This window comes from Leishmania martiniquensis, chromosome 24 (genome assembly GCF_017916325.1).
Source record: "Leishmania martiniquensis isolate LSCM1 chromosome 24, whole genome shotgun sequence".
NCBI lineage: Eukaryota > Euglenozoa > Kinetoplastea > Trypanosomatida > Trypanosomatidae > Leishmania > Leishmania martiniquensis.
Window position 1 is genome coordinate 288430 of NC_090159.1, and position 19250 is coordinate 307679.

Here is a 19250-nt window from a genome sequence, read left to right on the forward strand (position 1 = left end):
TATATATTATATTATATTATGCATGAATTTGTGTCAGTGCTTGTGTAAGCGTAAGTGTATTCCTTTCTCGTATTTGTTGTGGTACCGTCAATCTGTTTGGACGAAAAAGCGTATTGGAAACGCGATCGAACAGTGCTGAGGGGGTAGGGGAGCGTAGGGGCGCTTAAGATTTTTCCCTTCATCAGTAGAAATGAGCCCCAGGTGACGAGGGGCATACCTCAGTGCCCGCGTAGCGACTCTCAGCCGTGCCGTATGTGTGTGTGTGTGGGCCCCTCCTCCCCTCCTGTCAAATAGGGAGCCGCCTCTTCTGGCGGCACAGGGTCAAGTGCCCACGACGTCAGCGATTCAGAGAGGCGCATGGCCGCTGATGTTGGCGAACAGGTCCCGCACAGCGCTGCGTCGCAGCGGCGCGCAACAGAGAAGGGGCCTGCGCCGTCCATGCGATGAGCAAAGCGGCGGCGTGGCCCGAGGCGTACTCGACTGGGCCCGTGCACTGTCTGCTGGCGGTGGTGGTGGGGAGCGTGAGCCATGTGGGAGAGACGCGCCAGACGGCGGCCGCCGCCGCGTGGGTGACTGCGAGGCGACCCGCGAGGCGGCTGGTGTGTGGGGCTCTCGAGGCAGGGGCCCTGCGCACATGACTGCTTCGCGCGACGAGGCGACATGGGCCTGTGCGGCGTGGTCAAGGCGGTGAGTGGGGGTGGGGGAGCGGGCTGGAATGCAGCTCATGCTACGTGACAAAGGGGAAACATGTCGAGATGAAAGAGAAGGCGTTGTACCGGACTTTTCTGCGGAAGCGGAGAACGCCATTGTCGCACACACGCTCTCAGACACGAGGAGAGAGGTGCAGGTAGGGGCGCGGCCACACTGGGTCAGGGCCCGATGAGCCCTCCTCCTCAGGCGATGTGGCGTATGTGTCTTGGTGTGTTGCCGCACCTCCTGATCCTCTTCCCGAGCCCTCCACCTCCACACCGCCATCACCGCCTAATGCAGTCATTGTGTGTTGACTTTCGGCATGTGATGTATCTCGTACGCCTCAAGACGCGCATACCTCGCCGTTTTGGTTGTGCACGGGAAGGAGATGGTCAGCATCGACGACACACGCACAGAGGAATATGTGCCCCGCACATCCTCCATGACACCCTGTACATCTCTGTGTAGGTGCATGTTTTCAGATATGTTTGTCCACGCGCGCCCTCTCCCAGCCACCAGCCCTCCCCACCACCACCACCGCTGTCTTCCTTTTACACCCGCTCGTGGTGGAGTCATCACTGCACACCTCAGCATTGCCCGCAATCACCGCCGTGCGTCCCGCCCCCTTTTTTTCACCTCTCTCTCTGACGCTTTGGTTTTCGCGCCCACTATCCCTCTCAGGCGCTGTGCTCGTTGGAGTAGCCCCAAGTGATCCCAGCAGTGACAACGAGCGTGACACCTCTGTCCATCAGCGCGCTTGCCGTGGGGGAGCCAACAACAGCGCATCGCATCACAAGTTCATCAGTCACCAAAAGCAGCAGAAGTGGTAGCGGCCATGAGTATGAGTTGTGGGCCCTCGTACGACGTGCTGGCTCGCATGTCGGACGAAGAGGACGAGGAGGAGGTGCCAGAGGACCTGGACCTGACGTTCGTGCCTGCGTCTAAGCGATCTGCGGTAGTGGCGTCACGTGCCGTCAGCCACCGCTCTAGCTGTGCAGCGCCTCCCAAGCTGACATCCTCGGCGGAGAGCGGCATCACAGTCAGCGAATCCAAGCCGCGCACAGAGACGGTCTACGAGCAGGAGCGCAATGCTAAGGTGCGTCAGCTACTTGCCGAGCAAAAAAGGGCAACGAAAGGTGCCGTCTACTCGCTGGATGTGTTGGAAGGCCCGCTGGCTGATCCATACAGTATGCTCGGCTTTCCAGAGATCACGGGCCCCGCCGTCTCTTCGTCTACGTCTGCGCCGTGTAACAGAGATGATCAGCGGCGGGGCCCCTTTCAGTACCGCGGGCGCGGCGTTACAGAGGGCAGGGGGCAGGGGGGACCTGGTGACAGGGGCAGCCCGCGGCGATACCGGATGCCGAACCCGAACATGTCGGAGGAGGAGCAGGCGCGCTACATTCGTCACCGTCGAAACATGGCCGTCATCCGAAACGCACTGCGCGAGGTGGACCCCGAGACGCTCGAGTACATGCAGGTGACACAGGCGCCGGATCAGCTGCTCCTAAGCAGAGACCGTGGCGGCCTCTCAAAGCCCTATTTCAGCACCAACCGCGGCCTCGACGCGAGCGGTGGTGGTGGCACGTCATGGCACCGTGGCAGAGGCGGTCGGGGCGGAATGCGCGGCCGTGGCGGGGGCGGCTCAGCGCCCTTCACTCCCTACTAGTGAACGCACAGAAGCCAAGTCAGCACGCGCGGTGGGCAGGGGCGTGCGTGCATGTTGGCATGCACGAACGTCAACCCTCTTCTGCCTGGGCACTCCGCTTTTTTTTTTCGTGCATATGCGGCCGCCAAGGAGAGGAGAAGCGAAGAAAGGGCTGCGGAGAGCATTCGAAAGGTAAGGAGGGCGCGAAAATTATTGACTGCGCGCAGCATCGAATGTGCGTGAGGGGATGCGGGCACTGATGCCGACACCCCCCCCAGACTGCTTAAACGAAAGAGGGAGGCAAAAAAAAAGGAGCGAGATCGAAGCCCAGAATAAATGCGGCGTCGGCCTCTCCTGAGGTCGCGTCGGATAGTCGGCTTCCTATGACGACTGGCCGGGCTGCCGCCAGCCCCTTGCTAGCGCCCAACTCCCTCACGTCACCCGCATGCTCTGCGTCTTTCCTGGCAGGAAGCGCGTGCGTGCATGGCGCACTCGAACCGCCATCCAGATGGCACTCTCCCCTCTCAATAGTTCTCCACCGCCCCCTTCCATCTTCAGAGATATATCTATGTAAGTTGTGAGCGCGTGCGTATCGGTCATGAGCTCGAGCGACGGTGCTCCGCCGCACAAGCGCCTTGCATCAGAGCATTGCAGGCGTGACAGGGCCACCCTGGTCGGTGCTCCAGAGCGCATCCGCGGCCCTTCTGAGCGAAGCGCACGCGCGCGCTTTCTGCGAGAGCTGGAGCAGTACGCCAGTGACGAGGACCTTAACGACGACAGCGTGGGTGTTGTCCTCGGAGCAGGTCCGACGCGGTTGGCGAGTCACGGCAACGGAGCACTGCCGAGTAACTCCGCAGCTCTGCTGGCATCGGCCACATGCGCTACGTCGTCGCCCGCGCATCCATCAAACATCTCAGAATTCTTCTTCGGAAACGCAGATGACGCGCACGGTGAAGCAGACGATGACTCAGTCGGCAATGGGGCGGAGAGCATGGCACCCGCTAGCTCCACAAAGGACAGCATCGTCAACAGCGGCGGCGCAGTGCCGCCTCGCGTTGGGCTGGGGCTGCTGCGTCGCATGCACGCATTCGGCACATCCGGAGGCCGCAGCCGCAGCAGTCGTGACACAGCCGTCGGCTCAGTGGCAGCCTCTTTCGCGACGCACGCGCCAACCGTACCGAAGGGCCACAACTCGCATGCCCCATCCGCAGGGGGAAACGGCGCGCACCAGCTGCCGTCTGCGCGGCCGCCACCTGGTGACCTAGAGGTCGTTCACGCGTATGTGCCACTGAGCACAGGAGGCTTCCTGTGCACTGCCAGCGCGGAGGATGACACAATGGAGGGGCATCAGGTGCGCGTCGGAGACGTTCTCTCGCTGCGGAAACCCCTCAACGGTCTGGCCCCGCCTCCAAGTAGCGCAGGGACGGGCGCGCTTGCATCCTCCCCAACAGCCTCGACTGCACCTCTGTCTAGCGCATCTTCCACCGTCGCCACCGCAACGGCGGCGGCTGGCGCGGCACCCGCCCGCTCGGTCGTCGAGGCAGTAGCACAGAAGGCGATGAGTCACTTCAAGAGTGCTGCCACCTTCACCACAGATGAGCAGAAGTATGGCCGGCAGCTTACCCCTGACATGGTGCGCCTGCTCTTCGAGGTGACGCGGGTGAATCGGCAATGTCGCAGCATCGAGGCGCTCTTCCTCGACGGGACCCGAGCGAAGGTCTCCTTCTTCGAAGTGCGGCCGGCAGGGTATGTGGAGCGCAAGATGTACGCGACGTGGAAGGCCGACCCAGCAAGCCGCCCCGTGGCCACTATTCACAGCGACGCATCGTCGCCGACCACGTCATCCGCTCCACACGGAGCCGTATTGCCATCCTTGGTGTCGCCGCCGGCACCTACGCCAGAGACCTCCGTTGCCGGTGCCGCGTGGTGGGTGGTTCCGCGTCTTCTCGTGCGCATCGCAACAGAAGCTGCCGGCGACTGGTACGGTAAGAAATGTGTCGTCAAGTCTGTGCAGCGAAGCGCCGGCCGTGTCAGGCTGACGGAATGGGTCGAGGAGGGCAGCGGCTGCGGTGTTGGCGAGAGTGGTCGGGGTTTCTCCAGCTGCGGTAAGCCCACGGCGCCCGCTGCGGAGACGCGAGAGCTGATAGGGGTGGACGGGATCGAGACGGTGGTCCCGAAGAAGGGCGGCCGTGCCATGGTGGTACTAGGGAGCCGGAGAGGTGAGATGTGCACCGTTCGCAGCCGTGTTCGTGGGCCCAATGGTGAGCTGACAGCCGTTGAGGTGGAGATTAGTAGAACCAAGGAGGTGCTGACGCTGCAGGCTGACGAGCTGTGCGCCCTGGCGCGATGAGCCCAGCCACCGTCTTTCTCAAGCCCTGTCTCGAGCGTACGACCCTTTCTGGCGCAGTACACGGCAGGCATGCAGCAGACGGTGGACGCACACGCACACACGCTCAGTCTCTTCTGTCCATGTCAGCCGCATCGCCTTCGTTATCACCGATGCATCTGTGGACTTCGGGAGCCGTCATGAGCGTTGGGCATTTCACACGAAAAGTGCAGTGGAGACTTGAGGCCTGAGGGTGCCGCTGCCAGTGGCCGGATAGAAGCCGGAAAGGGGAGGTGGCGCAGAGACAGGCGCCAAAACTTCCACCGGTGTCATGGCAGCAGCAGGGGCCGCCAACGCGGCGACCGCGCAGCCCAGGGGCATAGCTCGCCGCTTGCATAGAGGCGCATGGTTTCCCGGCAGGCGCTGCGCGCCGCAGCGCTTGCGTCGATGTCTCTCGGGAGTCTCTTCATCAGTATCGTAGCCGCTAGTTGCACACCCAAAGAGGCCGGGGCAGATGCCGAAGCGTGTGAAGCAATGCGGCCGCGCCCTCCAGCTGTTTCGTCCACCGGAGGGGCGAATGTTGCATCCTACAGCGGCAATCGGGATGCTTGGCGAGCCGCAGGATGGGCAATTCTCCTCTCTCCATGCACCTCGGCCAGCGTCAGAGCACAGCATAGGCACAAGAGTGGTCGCTGGCACCTTCAAGGTCTCGTCAGGCCCATTCGCCGACTCGTCGCCGTAGGATGGCTCCATGATGGCTGGGCGTCGTCCTTCCCCTCCTCATGCGTCTGCCTCGGAGCTTGACGACTCGCCGCAGTCGAGAGGGGTTGTGCCGACAGCTCAGCTGCAGCTGTAGGAGTGCCTCTTTCGGTGCGGCAAAGGCAGGCTGCACGAGGAACGGTATTCATCGGAAGATGGTGGGGCATTTGAACAAGATGCGAGTACTCAGCTCGCTCATGCGTGAGCCTCCGTACTGCCATTGGGTATGGTGGGGCCCATCCTTTCGCCACGTCAGTGAAGCTGTCGCCGCGATCGCGCTCCCGCAGAGTCGGCGAGGGAAGCGTAGAAGCCCTTGACGTGACGACGGCGACAAGGCCAGAGAGGCATACCCCTGGCAAGGTTGTGAGTTGGAGTCTTGGGGACGCAAGTAGGCGTTTGGGGCCCACGCATCATCCTCTCCTGCCCGACCAGCACCCAGCGCCTCTGCGCTGGTCGTAGAGGCGCATGGGCGCCGAGTCGACCCCAACGATTGAAATGGCGCGGCTGACAACGCATCGGAAAACTCCTCCGGCAACGGCAGGCGCACAGTTGACTGACGATGCGCTTGCTTCGGGGAAGGAAAGGGCAGCAGAATAGCGAACTCGATGCACGTGTCGCAGCGCCACCGTTCTCACCACGGCGTAGCTTGCCTTCAGCCGAAGCGGCTTCCCGCAGTGCGATGGCCCCCGTCTCCAATTGCATACAAACGATGGTGATATTTCACGACGCCTGCACGTATGGCCAGTGACGGACATCTTTCCGGCAGCAGCAGCGGCGGCAGCACTTGGAAACCGCTGGGTAGCGCCACCCCTTCGCCCTTCTCCGCCCCGTCTGCCCGTGTGCATGGGCGAAACGAGGCAGCGCCGAACTCAGAGAGACATGCGTCGCGCGTCAAGCACCTGCGTTGCGGTGATGTGAGCGACTGGCGGTGCACTGCTAATAGCAACGATAGTGCCAGCCCAGGTGCAGCTGAAGTTAACTCAGCGCAAACACTTCCGTCGTCGTAGAGGTGTCGCCTTGCCTTTGTGTGGATGCACTGGTGTGCGTCCCGGTGGCGCCCCATCGCCTCCGACCTCTTCCCCCCCGCCCTTGCCACTATGTCCACCTCAGCGGCGGCTCCAGCTCGTGGATGACAGCAGAGCTGCTCAGCCGCTCACAGCGCAAGGGCGATCCCCGTGCCCGACGGCTGCTCTTCTGCATGCCAGTCGCACGACCTCCACCCCTCCCCCCTTTCACAAACAGAGACACTGGCACAGACACTCGTGTCACTCACAAAAGCACGTGCGAAGGGCCTGCCAACATGCGCTCACCACCCCCTCTTGCTTACCAACGTGGCGTCGACTCGCCCCATTCCCCCTCTCCTCCTGCGGCCTTCTCTCTCTCTGTTTGGATCTCGTCGATTTCGGCTTGCGCTTCAGCGCGCACGCGCCGACTTGAGGCAACAGCGCGAGCACCGCCGACCTTCTCACTCACTCGCCCCCCTGCCTCTGTGGTGAGTCTCCCTTTTTTTTTCTGTCTATCCCCTACACCACTGCCTGCAAAGTGGCTCTGTGTGTGTGACTCACCCGCACCCGCATCCTTATATCTCGAGGCACGCGTTTCAGCGGCGGAAACGGCAAGGGCCAGCCCGCATGTCTACCCCGAAGCAGGGCGAACCACAACAAAGCACGCTTCGTCAAGGAGAGCGCGGAAGCATGTTTGCTGTCCCGGATTCGCAGGTGGGGGCAAAGCCTCTGGAGAACACATTGGCAGCTTCCCCTTGGCTTCTACCGCTCAGTCAGCGCCCACAGAGCAAGGTGGCAGCGGTGCCACGATCGGCTGTCCCTTCCGCCTCCAGCGGCGGTTCCTTCGGCGTTGCCCCGCAGCCATTTGATGTGTACGTAGTGCTGGACTTCGAGGCGACGTGCGAGGCGGGCAGGCGCATTGCCTACCCAGAGGTGATTGAGTTCCCCATGATCCTTGTCGACGCCTGCACCGCGACACCAGTGGCGGAGTTCCAGCGATATGTTCGACCACTGAGGAACCCCACCCTCTCGCGCTTCTGCACCGAACTCACGGGCATCACGCAGGACATGGTAAGCGACCGCGACCCGTTCCACGTGGTGTACCTCGAGGCACTAAAGTTTCTTGCTGCGGCTGGGCTCGGCGATGCACCGCCGATGCGTAGTTACTGTGTCGTCACATGCGGGGACTGGGACCTCAAGACCATGCTGCCGGCACAAATGAGCCTCAGCGGACAACTTGAGACTCCTCGGTCCTTTCAGCGATGGTGCAACCTGAAGGAATGCATGTGGCAGCTCGGCTTCAGCGACGGGGGTGTGTGCCCCGGTGCGGCGCCGCCGCGCGGGCCGTCTGGGATCCCTGACATGCTGCGGATGCTCGGCCTCCAGCTTCAAGGGCGTCATCACAGTGGCATTGATGACTGCCGCAACATTGCAACGGCACTGTGCGAGTTGCTGAAGCGCGGCCTCATCATTGACGCCACTTACGCTGCCGCGCCTTTTGAACACTGGCACGCGCGGGCGGAGGCGCAGCTTCCTGTCTTGGAAAAGATGCGTAGCACACTGGCGAGCGGCACAGCGCCAACGATAGGAGACGCCCTTCGGTCGCCGCTGCTGCCTGTCCAGAGAGAGGGCGATGCACCAAAAGCGAAGCAGAGGCGTTCGGCACCTCAGCGCACCTCCTCCGACAAGCTCATTTTGCCAGCCCTTGTCATCGACACGAATCGAGATGCCGTGCTGGAAATCCTTACCGGCACGAACGCCGCCGCTGCCGCCGCCCCTCCGCGAGTGCTCAGCGACGAGGAACTCAAGACCACGTCGAAGTTTCTGTCTACCCTTCTTCGCCACAAGGCAATCCGATGGCAGGTGCCCATTACCGCCAACGGCTATGTGTTGCTCGACGATGTCCTGCGCCAGCCGCCGATGAGACGGGCAACACCAGTCTCAGTGCAGGACGTCGCCAGGATTGTGCGCGACTCCGACAAGCAGCGCTTCCGATTAGTATACGGTGCAGCAGACGGCCGTCTCTACATTGCTGCTGTGCAGGGGCACAGCATGGACGGTGTTGAGCCGCAACTGCGAGCGCTGACGAGAGAGGAGGTGGTTCCGGTGGCTGTTCACGGCACTTACTGGGAGGCCTGGAAGTCGATCGAGCGCTGCGGCTATCTTAGCACAATGACGAGGCACCACATTCACTTCGCCAAGGGGCTTGTAAACGATGCTCAGGTGATAAGCGGTATGCGCCAGAACGTGCAGCTCTTCATCTACCTGGACGTTGCTGCGATGCTCGCAGACGGCGTGGCGCTTTACGAAAGCCCCAACGGCGTCCTACTCACTCCCGGCGTGGGTGACACGCGGCAGTTACCACTCAAATATGTCGCCAAAGTGGTGGAACGCAGCAATGGCCGCATCCTCTATCCGACGTGATGCTGCGCGCGGCACCGAGTGGGCGCAGCCAGTGATGCGGCGGCGATGTTCTGCGCATCACACACACACACACGACTCTCCACCCCACGCGGTCTCCTCTTTTCGTACTGGCTGCGCGTGTCTGATCCGCCTACCCCCATCGACTGTTGCGTCGACCCTGCAACGGAGGCCCTTCATTCCCACGCAATGCGCCCCATCGGCGCCCTCCCCCTCGCCCTTCCCACGGACGCGCTTGCGGCATGCGTTGGTGCGATGCGGTATGTGTTGTCTTCTTGTTTTGCCGTTTTTTTTTTGGGCTCGCTCCGTCACTGCTTGGACTCCTTGGGCCGACGCCATCGCGTGTCATCACGTGTGCGGCTATCCGTCCATGTCTGTGGGTGTGTGCGAGGGGGGCAGCGGCTAAAGGTACTCACAAGAGAAGGGGTTTCGATATTCCTCTCTCTTCTTCCTCTCGCACACTTCTGCGCGTGCCATCGATCTCGGCGCATCACGAGGCTCGGCGACGCCACGTGCAGGAAAGGTGCGCAGGCATCCGTTACCCTCTCCAACCCACCCCCTTCCCCCTTTCCCAATCTGTTTCACATGCACTATTGACCGCATCGCGCCGCACCTGCGCCATCGAAGTGTGCTCATCGGCGCCCGGGTCCCACGCCCACGCCCGTGTGCGGCATCATCTATCCACGGCCCACTACTGTATCTCAGGCCCCCTCCTCCTCCTCCATCTTCCAACGCCAGGGGCGACGCTACGCGCGGTAGCGAACCCAGCGCCATCTTCGACGCACGCACACGCACATGCATACAGGAAAAGTGGTGAAGAAGCGGCGCTGATTACATCTCTGACGCAGGCCTTCACTGCTGCACTTGTATTTGCGGGCTCTTTCTCATCGCTTCTTCAATATTGGCTCACCTCCACCTCACCCCATGGCGACCGCCACCGCGTACTCGCACTCGCTGCCTCGCGCGCGGCTGCCGGCGCTCCAGGAGCTCCCCCTTGACTCCATCACGGTGTACGACACCCCTACCTACTGCTATCTGCTCGGCACAGACAGCCTGCAGAAGAACTTCCACCTGCTCTCCTTCAGCAAGCACAGTCCTGAGCAGACACCGAGCCCACACGCTACAGGCAGTACTGGCGTCTCCGTGACCGCTGGCAGCGAGGGAGTCCAGAACACTACAGCACCTCAATCCGAGGCGGAGGAAGAGCGTGCAGGGGCAGGCACCACCGCGTCCCCCAGCGCCTCCAACACCCTGCCCTATAGCCTTGACTACTTGCACGACTCAACAAACTACGCCGTCTACTCCCCGACGGAAGCCGGTGCCCTCGTGGACGCTCTATATCGGGAGCACGGCGCATCGCTCCGCACTCTCTCTGCGGTCGCCTTCCTCGGCGCGATACGCTTCACCGCCGGCTACTACCTCGTGCTGGCAACGGAGCGACGCTTGGCGGGCTACCTTGGTGTGCACCGCCTCTTCGAATCCGTGAACGTGGAGCTGGTCTCTTTGCACCTCGACCCTGAGTGGGTAGCCGCAGCGGAGGCGCAGTCGCGGCAGCAGCGGAGCCGGCGAGGCGGCGCTGGTGCCGCTGGCTTCGGAGGCGGGTACGCCTCATTCACCCCTACAACAACGACAGCAGGTGGCTCATCGTCCACGTCTTTCCCTTTCCGCGCCCGCCCCGTTAGGGCGGCCTACAGCCGCAAGCCTGCCACCACCGCCACCACCGGGACGAGCTCCTCAGCGTCCGCCGCCTCGTACCTTTTTCAGCGCCGCAGCCTGGAGGAGCTCTACCGGCAGCAGTTTCTCAGCTCCCTCTCGCGCGCCTCGTCGTTCTTTTACTCGCACAGCTATGATCTCACGAACACCCTTCAGCGGAACATGCTGGCGGCAGGGGCAGCAGCGTCCGGCGGAGCCCATGCGTCCACCTCTGCGGAGTACGGGCAGCAGTGGCGCTTTCAGCGGCGCCCGGGCAGTGGCGCCGCGGTCGATGTCGACGCGGACTCCTACCCGCCAAGCACTCGATTACTGCAGCCACGCATGCAGTATGTGTGGAATGAGTTTCTGTGGGAACCGTGGCAATCAGTCGATCACGCCATCGGCAGCAGCGACGCCGAGATGAGCGAGGACAAGGCGGCGGATGACGGAGTCGACAACGCAGAGGCAGCCCCGGCCACTGGTCGCGCAGCGCGGGATGCGGCGCCACAGTACCCGCCCGCGCTATCACGGTGGTGCGTCTTCTTTGTGCACGGATTCATCACGCAGCGCACCGTGGTGATACGTAGGCCCGCCTTTCAAACGCTTCTCATCACGCTCATTGCTCGAGTAAGCAAGGCCTCAGCCGGTGTGCGCTACCTCCGGCGCGGCCTCAACAGTGACGGACACGTTGCCAATCACGTCGAGGTAGAGCAGATCATCAGTGACGAGTCGTCGTGGGACGCCACTTTCACAGTCGGCACCCTCAGCTCCTACGTCCAGTTGCGTGGATCGGTGCCGGTGCGGTGGTATCACCCCCCAACGGCGTCGCGTCTGCTTCCGAAGCCACCCATCGTTCTCGGGCCGCACGACCCGCAGTGGAGCGAGACATGCCTCCACTTTCAGCACCTCCTCGAGCAGTATGGCGCCCCTATCTTTGTGCACGACCTTCTTAAGCGTAGAGAGAGCAACCCGAGAGAGAGCGTGCTTGGCGACACGTACCGCGCGGCAGTGCGTACCTTGGTCGGTGCCGTAGACCGTTGGACGGCCAGCCATAAGGGTGCAGAGAGCAGCGGTGAGAGTAAGCCACACATCAGCGGCGCTGACATTATCCAGTACGAGTCTACGGATCTCCGAAGCCTCAGCCAGCTCGCATGGAATACGATGACATCGGTGGCAGAGCAACACTTCAGCGCGGTGCGCTGCTTCGTCAGCATGCGATGCTGCCCGGTCGCCACCCCTAAGCCGCACGCGCAGCGCACTTCCAAGCTCAACCGCTGTGGCGCACTCATGACGGAGGACGCCGGTGAGGTTGCCAGCGCGCGCGGTGGACGTGGCAGCTGCTGCGAAGAAACTGCCGAGGTCCTGCAGCTGCAGTGCGGTGTGGTTCGCAGCAACTGCCTCGACTGCATCGATCGCACGAATCTCGGACAGCTTTTCCACGGCCTCCACGCGCTGGGGGAGCAGCTGTCCGCACTAGGCCTGCTGCGGCATGCAGCAGACGTGTGTGAGTCGCCAGCGGTAACGGAGATGCTGCTTGACATGTACCTAGCCATGGGTGACGCCCTTGCCACCCAGTACGGCGGCTCTGCCCAAGTCGGCGCTGGCGTGCTGCACCGCGGCGCGGGCTGGGATCAGCTCATGGGGGTGAAGCGCCTCTACAACAACGTCATGGGCGACCGAGACAAGCAGGAGGCGATGAATCTGTTGCTCGGCCGCAGGCAGCCGCAGCCCCGCCGAGGCTCACGCGCCTGCAACGCCGAGATGCACAGCCCTGGCCAACTGGCCACACTATCCCTTTCCCAGGCCCCCCCGCCCTACACCGCACCGTCGCTGAGCTCTTCTGTCACGTCTGCATCATTAGGGGTGACGGCCACGTGGACTGGCACGGGGCGTGGCTCGCCAGCGAGTGAGGGCGCCGTGGCGCCATCGGCATCCTTCTTCTCGGGCATTCGCCAGGCGGCCTCACGGTGGTGGAGCGAAGCAACCTCGTCTTCGACGGCGTCCTCTGGAGCAGAGGTAGCGGCGGCCGCCGCCTTACGTGCGGCCCAGCACGCTGCCGCAGAAGCGGAGGCTGAGGCCGACTACTATGAACAAGTCGCCACCGCCCCGCGGCTGCCTGAGGCCGGGTTACTGGCGTCGTGGTGGGTGCAGCCGCTGCGCCGCTTCGACGACTGGTACGCCGCTTGTGGTGCCCGTGTGCGGCAGCGCACTGCGAGCAGTGGCAAGAGAGTGGGCATCGTTAGCGAGGAGCCCGGAGAGGACGCCGGGCCTGAGGAGCAGATGCAGCCCCGCACCTTTGCTTCCTCAGACCCGGCGCTGTGCCCTTCCGCATTAACGCATACCCCCTCGACAAGCTCCAGCGTGAGCGCGCCGCCGCTCGCGGACGGGCCCTCGCCCGGCGCCTACGGCGGAGACCAAGTGGCGCTTCGCCTTATAGCCGCTGAGACGCAGGCGCAGGAACGCTGGCAACTCCTCATCGCGAACGCGGAGCGGCAAGCCTGCCTTGCCCCAGCGTGGCGCGACGTTGCCACGCAGCTCTTCCACGACAGGCTCCGGGGAGTATCCTGGGGCACCTGCGAGGACGATGCCGCCGCCGCCGCGCCGCCCTTGTCTTCGCTCGTCTCTCCAGTCTCAGAGCGCACCCCCACTATCGGTACCTCAGAGCGTCCATACGCGATGCACTGGCCGCTAATGAGTAACGCCTTGCCGCCTGGGTCGATATCCGCGATGGGGCTGGACGACGTCGGTGGGGTGGCTATGACAATGAGCGACGCGGCCCTGACGACCTCGGGTGCAACGGCCGCTGGAGGCGTGGAGATGGGTGCCCTGTCTAGTGGAGGGCCCGCAGCCGTGGCAGCAGCGGAGCTCGCGCTTCTGCCCTCCTCAGCGCGTTCGCTGAAAGTGCCGCTGAGCCTCTTCACTGAGCCGTGGGTTCTTCTCCGCACAACGATGCACACTCTGCCAGTCGAGGGCGCAGTCGCTGCAGAGCACCGGTCGGGCCGCGCATCAGCGTCCACAGTCGTAGCACTGGCCGCTCGCGGCTTCGTGACGTCGACTAAGAGGCCGACTGCGATGCGCGACGTCGACGGTGCCTCGTCATGCGAGCCATTATACAGCGTCGGGAAAGCCGTTGCGCGTCCGCTCTTCGGTCGCCTCCCCCCTGCTGTTGCCGTCGTTACCCCCGACTTCCCGCGGCAAACACTGGCAGAGATCCACCAGCCATGGCGATCGCCGCGAGAGGTTCACCGGCACGACACCTTTCCGGGCGTCGTTCGGAACAGCGCGTTCGCGCTGCACGAAGCAGATCTCGAACAGCTGGTGTACCAGGAGGCGCTGTGGATAGTTGAGTGGGTCGGCGTGGCGGGTGCTGCCTGGGTGCGCGGCGCGTCAGGAGAATCACCGAAGAGGCCGTCATCGCCGCGAAAAGTGCCCTGCGCCCTTTCCCCGCAAGAGGTCTCGGACCGGCAGTTCATGGCGGCGTTTCTTGTGGACTTGTTCGGCGCACCGGCAACGTGGGGGATAGAGGAGATGATACAAGTGGCGCAGCGCCTCGTTTACCCCGAGCACCTGCCGCTGGACGTCCTGGACGTTCTGCGCAGCAGCTGTATGCAGCCGCCACTAGAGGGCGCGGAGCTTCTGTTCAGTGGCACCCCTGCAAAGGCAGAGGAGGACGCAGACGAGCGAGAGCAGCGAATAAGCACTGAGACACGGCAGTACTGGCACGAGCGACTTGTGGCACCGGCCGGTCGAGCAACGCCACTGGGCCGCGGCACGGCCGCTGCCGTCTTCAAGCAGGCTTCTCGTCCCACACCGCCACGGCGAGGCCCCGGGGATGAGGACACTCCCCTCACGCGTGCGTCACCCACGAACGCCTCCCCTCCATCCCCGTCCCCGTCGCGCCGGTGGGACGAAAGTGTTGGCGCAGAGGGGCCCGTGCAAGCGGCGGTGGCTCTTCTCTGCCGTCTCACGAGCATCCTGCGCTTCTGGGTGCGGGACAACACAGCGAATGGAGCATCGGTGAACGGTACGGGCACCGTGCACGCCGCGACAGTGTGCAGCAATGGAGCACCTGCAGCCGCGCCTACGACAGCCAGTTGGAGCCACGAAGTGTCGAGGGATGAGAGTCGTGGTCAAGCGGGGGTGGGCGTACTCGCGGCATCGGTACATGAAGTCGATGTAGTGCCGGACGAGAAGGCCTCGCCTGTCTCTCAGATCGAAGACGCGCTTCTCCCTCTGCTGGAGACGTGCCCTGAATCTGGCGCGCCGGCATCGGTGTACCTCCCAAGTCTCTTGCATGAGCACGAGGCCCTCTCTGGCGCGTTGCGTCGGCAGTGGCTGCTGTGCCGTCTCCTACAGCCCATCTTCGCCCGCTGCGTCCTGACACCGCCAACACTGCACAGCCTGCTTAACAACTTCTTTAGCGAGCTGCTCCTTGTCGACGACGCAGCAGCGGGTCCTGTTGAGGAAGGGAACGGGAAGAGTCAGCGGCAGCAGCGCCGGCGCCGCGAGTACCACGTCCGCTACACCTTTGTCCTCTCCCAACAGCACCGGCAGCTGCAGCAACAGCAACCACAGAGGCAAGGGCCCGGCCTGCAACCCTTGGCCCATGGCGCTGAAGATGACCCCAGGGGCGGTGAAGGTAGCAGAGATGGGCGACTACCGTTCAAGCTCTTTATGGGCAGCTCTCGGTCGCTGTCCCTCTCCCCACCGCAAGGGGCGTTGAACTCGCATGGCGCCTCTTCATCCTCTGCGTCTACCACAACGTCCCGAGTGTTGAATATTCCGGCCATGCTAAAGGTGCGGCATTGCTGTGCTGCGTTGGATCTCTACCACTGGGCTGTGGCGCACTCTCCACTCTTCGAAGTCCCCCCTGCACACGAGCCCAGTCGCACACCTGTGGCTGCCAGGAGGAGCAGCAGCGCAAGCCGGGGCCTCTCAGTGGCTGTGTGGCATCTTCTCTGGTGGGCCGTGGACAACAGCTTCGTTGTTCCTGTGGTGCGCCGCCGCGGCCAGGGGACGCTCGAAATGCTGGCGGATGAGACAGCGCTCTTCTGCATCAAACGTGACGTGGCGCGCGTCGCGCTGAACATCGAGCGCCGCCGCCATGAGGACGTCTGGCGGCTACAGCAGCCGGAAGTGCGTGTTGGCTCGGGCAAAGAGGTGCCTGGTCCCAGTGCCATCTACGGTGTCGACCTCACCTCATCGATGCCGCGGCTCTACCGCCCCCTTCGCCGAAGCACCCTCGCCGGCATCTTGGCGCTGAGTGAAACGTTGGCGGGTGCCGGGCTGCGCGCCGCCACGCACGTGCAGCAGTTCCTTCGCGATCGCATCGTGCACGGATGGGCACGGCAGCCTCTTGGCGCCGGCGGCGGCGCCACTGTGACGCTCTTTGGCAGCGCCGCCGCCGGGGCAACTGCAGCGACAGACTCCTCCTTGGCCAGTGCCAGCAACGGCTCCAGAGCTGTCACGGCCGCCAACGTCCTTCTCCGCTTTCACCGACTTGCCGAAGGCTGCCTGCAGAGCGTGCAGCGTGGCATGATAGCGCTGCAGCACATCTCGCTGGAGGCCCTTGCGAGGGACGCGGCCATGCATGAATGCCTCGCCTTCTTTGTGAACGTGTACAATGCCGCCTACGTAGCGGCGTGGCTCACCAACGTGACGGAGTTGGTGCGTAACGGCGCCACGGCAGCCGCGGCAGGCACGAACCTGCCGCACAAGAACAGGGACACCCAGCCAAGTGGTGCTCTTCGCACGCCGAGGCCGCGTACCATCGACCTCTTCCCGCTGCCCACCCTGTGCAACACGAGCCACGCCTGCTTCATGCACGCCTACGGTGTCGTCATCGGAGGTGTGTTCCTGAGCCTCGAAGAAGTGAAGTATGGCATTCTTGGGGGAAACAGAGCGCCGCCTCACTGCGATGTGCCGCTATGGCCCCCCGCTGGTGGCAGCGGTGCTAGCCCGTCTCACCCCTCCAACAGTCATCGGTCGAGCGAGCTGGACTGGCGACAGCTGGTGCAGCGGCTCGTGCCACTGCACCTGCGCGCTGACGTGTCCGAGCCGGCGCGGCTCAGTGCCCTTCGGCGTCATCCACAACTGCAAGAAGCGCTCGACTTCACAGACATGTGCGAAGCACTCGCCCCCTCAACAGAAAAGGCAGACGGCACTTATGCAGAAGAGAGCAGGGCACCCGCAGAGGCGGCCAAGGGACGGCCCTCCTCGCGCGAGGGGGGTGCGGTGCGGAACCAAAGTGGCAGTGGTCTTATCCCCTGCGCAGTGCAGCCTTCATCGGCCTCCGCGCTCAACGCCGCAGCGGCAGCGGGCTCGGCTTGCCGAAGCGCACAAGCGGCACCGCTGCATGCACCGAGCACGTCCTCTCCGAAGCGGCGCCGCCGCCAAGAGCTCGTCGATTTGTGGAGCGTTGATGTCGTACGCTACTTGCCCTTCCGCATTGTGCTGCAGCTGATCGACACCTACCTACCGCCGCCGATACTTCACCTGTGCTCTGGCAGCGTCGATGCGGAGGGGAGAGAGAGCATTGTGGATGTCGCCGGTGACGATGGCAGCGGCGCAGCAGGCAGCAGGAGTCATACCCCCACGCATGACCTTCGAAGCTCCATCATGCTCGACGGAAGAGAGCGCGTGCCATGGTATCTGCAGCCGATACTCAACGCCATGCCGCTGGTGCAAGCCACTTTGCAGAGCTCCAAGCTTGGCGTCGCCTACTCCGTTGCCCGCGATGGCGATGGCCCGGCAGCTGGCTCGCTGGCACCGCAGGTCAATCAAGACGCGAACGGTGTTCTGCTGCAGCCGTGTCGTATGTGGAGCAGCCCGTCCTACTACGTCGTCGGCGGAGACGGTATGAGCAGCGATGAAGCCGTGAGCCACTCCTTCCAACTACTCCAAGCGCTATCAGGTTCCTACCTCGGCGCTGGCCTTTACCGTCCCATGAGCCTTGCCGCCACAGGCGGCAAGGCTGGGGATGGTGCGCCGCGTGCACCGGCCCAGCACCTTTGTCTCCCCCTTCACGCGGAGAAGGCCTTTGCACAGCTACGCGCGACGGAGGCGGCCTTTCGGAGTGCCCTTCTCACCACGGATCCGCACCTTTTCTGCGACCCCGCATCAACACCGCCGTCAACCAAGTCAGCCACGCCGGTGGCAGCGATGCTGCGGCGCTTGGCGCAGCCGCCGCCGCCTCTGTCTTTGCCGTCTGCCTCTACGTCACCGCCCCATCTGCGCGGTGGTAGCGCAGCCGTCAGCGCAGCTGGCCCAGGCATCAAACGAACCTCTGGCCATTCTGGAAGCCCCACCATCTCCTATTCTGCAGCACTGCAGAACGCTATGAAGCCTGTCCTGCACGAGTGGTGTCGCTCGATAGAAGAGGGGGTAAACAACGCCACCTTCCTCTCTCGGCGTGGTTGGAAGATGCAGATGACGCTCAAAATGGTGCGGCTACTCGAGGAGTCGTACGCATCTGGGAAGGCAGTCCAAGCGGCACAAGCGGCGATGCAGTCCGGCTACGCGGAGCCGACCACGGAAGCGCGCATGCGGGGCACCAACGGTTGAACGTCCTACTACATCAGGGAAGGTGCCCGCATACCACCATCAACTGCTGCTGCACTCTCTGCCCACCTCCCCTCCTGCAATGTTCGGCGTCACGAGGAACGACGAGTCACACTTGCAGCCTCCACGTTCATCTATTCGGGCGCGCCCTCCCTCTTCTTTCTCCCTGCTTCCCTGAGCCTTGCTAGCGTCACAGTGCCTCTGCCCACCTCCCTGTCCTACGGCCCTCACCCCTACAGCGTCTGCGTGCAAACGCAGTTGGTGCCCCGCCGAGGATGCCGAGGCAGGGCGTGAGGAGTGCGTCTGTAACGCGTGGAGGAATCTACGATCCGCCTTTTTTTTCTACTTGGCTGCTCCGTGTGCGTCGCCGCCCCTCTGCCCCTCTGCACCGCCCCCCCCCGCCATCCCTTTCTCCCTACGCACACGCCCAGCCCCTCACATACACGTATGCGCATCTGCACCTCTCTGCGTCGATACGACCCTCAGCCGTGCCGTATGTGTGTGTGTGTGGGCCCCTCCTCCCCTCCTGTCAAATAGGGAGCCGCCTCTTCTGGCGGCACAGGGTCAAGTGCCCACGACGTCAGCGATTCAGAGAGGCGCATGGCCGCTGATGTTGGCGGACAGGTCCCGCACAGCGCTGCGTCGCAGCGGCGCGCAACAGAGAAGGGGCCTGCGCCGTCCATGCGATGAGCAAAGCGGCGGCGTGGCCCGAGGCGTACCCGACTGGGCCCGTGCACTGTCTGCTGGCGGTGGTGGTGGGGAGCGTGAGCCATGTGGGAGAGACGCGCCAGACGGCGGCCGCCGCCGCGTGGGTGACTGCGAGGCGACCCGCGAGGCGGCTGGTGTGTGGGGCTCTCGAGGCAGGGGCCCTGCGCACATGACTGCTTCGCGCGACGAGGCGACATGGGCCTGTGCGGCGTGGTCAAGGCGGTGAGTGGGGGTGGGGGGACTGAGCGCGTGTGTGCTGTGCGGCAGAGACGGAGCGAGAGCGAACCGACAGCAGAAAAAATTTCTGCCTTGTGTGAAGAGGCGCATCGGTCAATGGGAAAGTCCCCCGTCTTCTCTTCTCAGGGCCGTCGGCCATGGCAAAGGCGGCAGTCAGGGTGAGCGCCCCTCTTTGTTGGTCGAAACGCGCAGGTTTAGCTGCGATGGC

General features: G+C 63.6%; 4 protein-coding genes across 4 annotated transcripts; all 4 read left to right on the top strand.

Moving 5' to 3' along the window:
• Positions 1-1525: 1525 nt before the first annotated feature.
• Positions 1526-2356, top strand: LSCM1_05027 (uncharacterized protein; the record flags this gene model as incomplete). The annotated part of the gene is made up of 1 exon (XM_067322504.1): positions 1526-2356. The coding sequence occupies one exon, from the start codon at positions 1526-1528 to the stop codon at positions 2354-2356; it is 831 nt and encodes a 276-aa protein (XP_067178367.1).
• Positions 2357-2933: 577 nt separating this feature from the next.
• On the top strand, positions 2934-4685 carry LSCM1_05028 (uncharacterized protein; the record flags this gene model as incomplete). Its single annotated transcript, XM_067322505.1, has 1 exon — positions 2934-4685. One exon carries the CDS (start codon positions 2934-2936, stop codon positions 4683-4685), a length of 1752 nt encoding a protein of 583 aa, XP_067178368.1.
• A 2429-nt stretch (positions 4686-7114) lies between these two features.
• LSCM1_05029 (uncharacterized protein) lies at positions 7115-8848 on the top strand (the record flags this gene model as incomplete). The annotated part of the gene is made up of 1 exon (XM_067322506.1): positions 7115-8848. One exon carries the CDS (start codon positions 7115-7117, stop codon positions 8846-8848), a length of 1734 nt encoding a protein of 577 aa, XP_067178369.1.
• A 921-nt stretch (positions 8849-9769) lies between these two features.
• Positions 9770-18100, top strand: LSCM1_05030 (uncharacterized protein; the record flags this gene model as incomplete). The annotated part of the gene is made up of 1 exon (XM_067322507.1): positions 9770-18100. One exon carries the CDS (start codon positions 9770-9772, stop codon positions 18098-18100), a length of 8331 nt encoding a protein of 2776 aa, XP_067178370.1.
• Positions 18101-19250: the final 1150 nt, after the last annotated feature.